General features: G+C 34.3%; 1 protein-coding gene across 1 annotated transcript in view; it reads left to right on the top strand.

The window, feature by feature from the left end:
• Pex23 (peroxin 23) overlaps positions 1 to 7,500 on the top strand; it is a 25,403-nt gene that overhangs the window by 17,407 nt on the left and 496 nt on the right. The window contains exons 18-21 of the mRNA XM_027356417.2: positions 1 to 15; positions 217 to 426; positions 1,597 to 1,830; positions 2,516 to 7,500. The exon at positions 1 to 15 is cut by the window's left edge and continues 182 nt beyond it; the exon at positions 2,516 to 7,500 is cut by the window's right edge and continues 496 nt beyond it. Coding sequence (XP_027212218.2) covers positions 1 to 15; positions 217 to 426; positions 1,597 to 1,830; positions 2,516 to 2,878 — 822 coding nt within the window. The 3' untranslated portion in view covers positions 2,879 to 7,500. The remainder of the gene's footprint in view (positions 16 to 216; positions 427 to 1,596; positions 1,831 to 2,515) is intronic.

Below are 7,500 nucleotides of genomic sequence, written 5' to 3'. Positions count from 1 at the left end.
CGTCATTGGTCTTGGGTATGATTGTTTTTTTTTTTTTTTTTTTTTTTTCATGTATGTTGCAATCTGTATTTAATATATTGCATCTAACATGTTTTTTGTCAGTAACATGTAAAGTTGAAGAGATGAAATAAGTTGTTCTGTAGTTTATTTATTTATTTATTTTTTTCCAGCAATGCTTACGATATTATTTTTTCCATATATTCACTTTCCACACAGATGAGTGAATGGTGTGTTGATTACCACACTCCTGGTGGGGTTGATCGTGAGGGCTGGCAATATGCTACGGATTTCCCACTCAGCTACCATGGCCACCGATACATGACTGATCTTGTGCGGAGAAGGCGCTGGGTCAGGAAGTGCCGCATATCAACCTCAGGGCCCTGGCAACAAATGGAGAAAGTGGCACTTGTTAATCTATCTGTTTCGGTGAGTTTAAGAGGGATTGAAAGAGGAAGAGGGAAAGGGAGAGAGTGAGAGAGGAAGTGTGGGAGAGAAGGAGAGAGGAAATGAGAGAGAGAGAGAGATAAGGAGAGGAGAGAGGGAGGGAGGAAATGAGTGTGAATTTGAGAGAAATGGAAGGGGAAAGAGGGAGAAAAGGAGAGAGGAAGAGAGAGAGAAGGAAAGGGAGAATGAAAGGGAGAGCGAGGGAAGGAGGGCAGAAGAAAAGAAAGACTGTGGGCAAGGATGAATATAAGTGAGTGGGAATGTGAGTGTGAGTATAGGAGTGCAAGTGTGAGTGTGAGTGTAGGTGTGGGTGTAGGTGTAAGTGTGAGTGTGAGTATGGGGGTGAGTATGTGTTTGCAAGTGGGAGTGTGACTACAGGTGTGAGTGCAAATCCTGGGCTGAATGTAAGTATGGATGTGGGTGTGAGTGTGAGTACAAGTATGAAAGTGAATGTGAGGAGCATATGAATGTGTGCAAGTGTGAGAGGGAGTAGGACTAGGAGCAGGAGAGGGAGAGTAGTTATTTTGCTTCAATTGATCAAGTAATCAGGTAAACAGAAGGTAGACATTGAGAAGGATATCAAAATTTGAGATAAAGTATAAGGCTGAATTGCTTTAAAAAAAAGATATGTATAAGGCACTCAAATTTATTTGATTTGAATTCTTGTTTTTTTTGTTGATGTAATATCTTTTCTTGTTATAAAAGTTAAAGTTGGCATGTAATTCTTTCTCAAAAATTCCAGTCCATAAACCTAGTCAGTCAATGGAAGCAAAATAAGAATAATTTTAGATTAGATGATTTTTATGATAATCAAACATAGAGAGATAGAGATAAAATTAAATATAGATATTTAGGGAGATAGAGAGAGAAAGAGGTAAAGGTAGAGGTAGAGGGTGAGGTATAGGTAGAGGGTGAGTTAGAGATAGAGATAGAGATAGATAGAGAGAGAGATAGAGATAGAGATAGAAATAGAGATAGAGATGGAGATGGAGATGGAGATGGAGATGGAGATGGATATAGAGATAGACATAGAAATAGAGATAGATATATAGATAGAGATAGAGATAGAGGTAGAGGTAGAGGGTGAGTTAGAGATAGAGATAGAAAATTTGTTGAAAGAGAGAGAAAAATTACTCTTCTTATTTTACATAGCCTGAGTATGCTGCCAACGGTACAGTGCCAGTGTGGGGGGTGAGTGTGACAGGAGAGGTGGTCTATCGGCACGGCGTGACACCCAGCAGACCGGAAGGCGAAAAGTGGAGCCTGGTCCCGGCCGAGTGTCCCATGTGTTATGTTTGTGCAACCGTCGACAGCTGTGGGATGTGGGCTGTTAGCAAAGATGGCCGAGCACATCTGAGGATCGGGATTAATAAGAAAAATCCACAGGTAGTTGAGTTTTTTTTTTTTTTGTATCTTTTTTTCTTAGATTTTATTTCTTATCTGTCTATCTGCCCACCTGTTTGTATGTATGTCTATCTGTCTATTGGTCTATCTGTCTGTCTGTCTGTCTCTACCTGCTTCTATTTGTTTGTTTGCCTACTTACTTACTTACTTACTTACTTACTTACTTACTTACTTACTTACTTACTTACTTACTTACTTACTTACTTACTTACTTACTTACTTACTTACTTACTTACTTACTTACTTACTTACTTACTTACTTACTTACTTACTTACTTACTTACTTACTTACTTACTTACCTACCTACCTACCTACCTACCTACCTATATTTATCTACTTATGTATCTTAAAAATAGTCAAGAACATATTTGATATTCCAGTTGGTTTTGTTATCTGTTTATTTTTATTTTGAACATATAAAAATTTACATTTTACTAGATCTTAAATAAAGCCAGCCATTCTCCTCTATATGAATTTAATCAGACTGTATATGGAAAAGCGGCCATTTCTTATTTCTCTTGTATATTCCCCTTTGAAAGAGGTACAAGATTATCCTGCAATGACAAGAGAATGAGCCTTTTGGTAGAAAGGAGTCAAGGTCATTATTGTATCCATCAGAAATCCAAATTGTAATGAAATATGTTAATAACCATTTTGCTGTTACAGGGCCGACAGTGGGTGAACGTCGATGCCCCGAACCACCCCCTGATGGAGATTGGTGCAGGTGCTGGAATAGTGTGGGGCCTGGAGCGTGGTGGTGGACTGTACCGCAGGACGAATGTGCTTCCCCTCTTTCCAGAGGGCACAAGCTGGGAGTGGGTGTGCGGCAATGTGGCCAGCATTAGTGTTGGGGCTGATGGGACACTCTGGGCCGTGCTGGATTCCTTTGATAGCGAGAAGGGCCCAGTCCAGGGGGTCATCGCCAGGAGAGTAGGTGTGTCGCATGACTGTCCCGTTGGCACTAGCTGGGAGCACACACTAGGAACGGGATGGAGCCATGTCTGTGCTCGTGTACCACTTCCCTTATGACGGAAGGTGTGAAGAGGGAGGAACTTAGTTGCATTTTATGGTGATGAAAGTGGCCAAAGTAGTCAAGAATGTATGCAGAAAAAGGACTTGGTAGCAATATCTAGTGAAATGAAATCTAGATAATTCTAAGTGTGTCAAGAGGAAGGGACTTACACTTCTTCAAGGTATTTACCAGGTATTAGATTCCCTGGGATGTTTAGGAACAGCTGGAATTCATTTTCCTTGATTAGGAATAGAAGATACTTCTTGATAATTGAATAGGGTTTATGGGGAGCTCATTTCCAGAGAGGTTTTAAGTGTAGACATGACTGTTGTTTTATCTATTAGTATAAAGTAGTGTTTGAAGTTTTTATTACGTGCTCATATTTTAGTGTGTCTTTTTTTTGCAACTGTTCCATATCACTGACTTTATTCTTTTATGGAATGTATACAATCTTTTATACAAATCTTCTCTTTGGTTATACCATATTTCCTCTAATGCTCCAACTCATGTTCTTCTAATCCATTGGATTTTTAATTCTTCAGATTTAACGGGGCTTACCATACAAATTAGGTAATGAAAGGTATACCTGTGGATGCCTATTCTTAATTTTTTTACTGTGATTTTTGTTCCTCCATTTTATCAAGTAGTTGAAACTGTGATAGATAATTTTTAGAATCTTCCTATTTGCTTTTATAAGTATTTTCATTCATTTGTGATGTCAAAGAAATTGTGGATAATAAGCAAATGTACCTCTAGTGTTTTCTTGGTTAGATATGTGTTTTTCCTATTCCTCATATTTTGTGTTGTAGGATCTATGTTTTGGTATAATTTTTCTTATTAGTAAGTGAGAAATTCTATTTATATGCATGCATATGCAAGTGATTGACATAACCTCATATATCAAATATAAATTTGTATCACATAATGAAAACTTTCCAAAATATTTTTGTTTCAAAACATTAGAAATTGGGAAATATTGCGAATTTCTGCTTACTGTTATTGATGTATTAGTAGAGAAAAATAGTCATTAAACTTAAGCAACATGAGTATAACACTTAAATTAAAAGACATTAATGACTTCATATGTTCTTTTTGAGTGCCATATACTCAATTTTAGATATATGCCGCAGTGATAATAGGTATCAGATCTGTGAAATGAACAATTGCTCGAAAGAATATGATTATCAATTAAAAGTTTTATTTTAAAGAACAAATAAAAAAATAAGTCTTTGACATAGAATTAAATCCTTTTATTTTTTGTCTCCAAATAGGAAGTCCAATGCCCTGTTGCTCATTAAATTTTTAAAATCTTTTTTTAGACCTTTTTATTTGTACTGTAGTGTCTGTTGCTTTCTTCATCATAGCCTTTTTGGAAGAGCTCATTGTCCAACAATAGTGGAAAATGTATCATGGTAAAAGAAAAACAAGAAGTTTAGCCCATAAAAAATAGACAAATAGACCTAGTGTACATGCTTTGTTATGCCTCTTTTTGTATGGTAGTATAAAATGTAGGGATTATAAGACACTAGGAACAAGCTGTTTCAACATTTTTGATGTAAGTATAGTTATGGTTGAAATTCTAGCAAATAATGGTTGCTTTATGCAAATGTTCAAACTGTACATGAATTTAAAGGTGTCATTGATTGATTTTGTGCATTTTTAATTTTTTTTCTTTTATATCAAAACCCTAAAACCAGTTTTAATATTTTATGTGAATGAAAGTGGATGTCAAGAGTTGAACAAAGAGCAGACATTTTTTAAATGTAAAATTTGGAGTTAGGTAAAATAAACAGTTGATGTATAGTATGTCTTGAGAAACTGAGTTTGTACATAGGTGGATAGTTTTTTATGTAAACTGTTTACAGGTGTTTCCTGACAATAAGTGATTGTTACTAGTAGAGTTAGTCTTATTATTATGAAAAGAGCTATGACGTTGCAGACAGAATAGGAATATGACGAGTATATTTGAGGGGGGACGTGTGTCCATAGGTATTCTCTGACCAATAGCCTTAAAAAAGTATTTCTTAGATGTTTTTTTTAGTTTACCTTTCTTCTATAACATTGATTTATTCATATTAATGCACTGCAATCCCATGATTGTGGTATTTATGTGAACATTTGAATGCTTATGTTATAGAAGAGCTTAAACAAAACATTTGATAAATGCATTTTCGGGTAATTTGTCTAAGAACAAAGTTGGACGTGCATTTGACTTCTGACTGGAGAGGAAAAAAAGTGAGACAGTATTTGGTAAACAAGTTAAGATATGCAGTATTTCCACATGTATTGTAAGATAATAGTGTAATACATTTTTATACTGAAATTAGCTACAGGGATTTTCTTTCTTTTGGCCATGTAAGTCTCTTGATTACTTGTTTGTTGATGACTCAGGTTTTTTTGTTTTTTCATGTAATCTAGATTTTGTAGATTTTCTTAACTTGTAAAGCCACGCTGTATTTAGAAATGTTTTATGTAGTTATTTATTTACAAAAAGGATCATTATCTAATTTTTCATAATGCAGTATATGAAACTTTTCTTTGAAAAACTTGTTTCTGTCATCTGGTTTACAGTATATAGGAGTATACTAAAAACAGCAACGTAAAAACAAGCTGTAAACTGTATTTCTTTGGATTTGTTTAGAACTAGAGAGAGAGAGAAATAAAGGGTTTTTGCAAGATAAGTACATGTGATATAAGCAGCTCATTAATTTTTTAATGTAATAGTTATTAATTTTTGTACTTTCATGTGAAGTATAACAACTAATTCCTTGATAAATTAATATTTTTCTCTTATGTACTAGTAGTAAATATGTTTTAGAAAAAAATTACGTTTTTAAAACAGATACAGCTGACTACTGTATGATTTAATAGAAACATGTCCAGAATAACCCGTACTATAAAATGTGATTCCATCTGTTGAGAATTTCTTGTGGGACCAAGGTTTTGAATTAACAGACACATTTGGTTTTAGATTAATTTTTGTGGCATGGTTTGTATGATCATTTTATTTCACATTCTCTTGTCTGTATTGGCATATTTAGATATATCTGCTCTTAAGAATGTTTTTCTAGGTTCCTCGAGCGGATAAAGAATTTGATAATGGGCATTTTTTGAGAATCATGAAGTAGTAGGGACAGGCATGGCAGGAGTAGTCTTTATAGTAGTGTTATGTTCATGTTATTTACCAGTTAGCTTGTTCTCATAGTGCCGGAGTGCATTTCCTGAAGCCAGCCAAAATGGATTTAAAGATTATATTTATTAATTATTGGTAACGTTACAAAGAGGGCATTTGAGTCCGAATGGGATAAAGCAGGATGAATGTCTTTAAGAAGTAGGATTATGATCTAACATATTCTCTTTTTTCAAAATAGAAATAGTCATGCATTCGGGGTGTGGTAGATCACACTAAATCTATAAAGGCATACACTTATACCTATAAAGAGTATGTATGCATGCTGCAAGGAATTTCTTGGCATTGCTCATTAATATTCTATGAATGTCATTTGTATTTTCCATCATTTTATACACATGCATTTAAAGCAGTTTCCATCAGTATATATTTAGGATAAGATTCTTTCACAGTCTAGGTTCTTAAAAAATTGACCGATAATAGTCTTATTTAGTCATTCTAAATTAAATCTATCTTTTATGATCTTGGTGAAGAAAATATGTAATGTATATATTTGTATGTATTATGTATGTACGTATTATGTATGTACGTACGTATGTACGCATGTATGTCTAATATGTATTTATACAAATATACATACATACATACATACATACAGAGCTATATTGTTGTCCACACTGGAAAAAATGCTATGCAGATTCTTGGCACGATGCAAAGCAAATAACCCAGCCACAGGTTGTATTTTATTTCTGTCATTTTGTCGGAGCAGAATATCGATATGCATAAAACAAACTTTTCATTGGGGGTTGTTGCATTTAGAGTTCTTTGCAAATTCATATTTTTGCAAACTTCTCACACACATACTATTTGGGTTTGTGCAGCTTTTTTTGTTGAGCTCTTTGATCAATCTGCTTAATTATTTGCCACTTGTTAAATGAATTTACTCTGCCGGTTATAAGTCAGTAATGCTTACAAAGAATGCAATGTGTGTGAGATATTTCTTTACTTTTATGAACTATGGCATTGTGAGATTGTATCTTTGCATTGTTAATTGTGTGCATGTCCCTTGCACATACACACATACAGTCAAACATACTTCCTGATTATTAAACAAATTACAGTTTACAGTTTGTAAGTAACTGTTATTTGACGATGAATAGTGAGAAAACATGAAAATGTAATGCAAGTTGTTCATCTTACTTTTGCTGACTGTGTAACAATATTTGTACTTCTGTCCATAAGGTATTGATATATTTTATTATCTAGAAAATCTGCATTGTAGATATATTTTCATTTACTTCTAAAGATAATGTAGAACGCGCCGTTATGTATCTGACTTTGGAATCCTGTGATTGTAATGGTGTGTGATGTAAAGTGTCTTTTTTTTTTTTTTTTTTTTTTTTTTTTGTGCTGTGCTCTGCTTCCATCATTGAAACACATCATGACAGTATTATCGCAGAGACTCAAGGGTATGAAACATGGTAACAATTTGCATTTTATCTTGGCAGT

This window comes from Penaeus vannamei, chromosome 39 (assembly GCF_042767895.1).
Source record: "Penaeus vannamei isolate JL-2024 chromosome 39, ASM4276789v1, whole genome shotgun sequence".
Lineage (NCBI taxonomy): Eukaryota > Metazoa > Arthropoda > Malacostraca > Decapoda > Penaeidae > Penaeus > Penaeus vannamei.
This window is presented reverse-complemented; position numbering and strand designations above follow the sequence as displayed.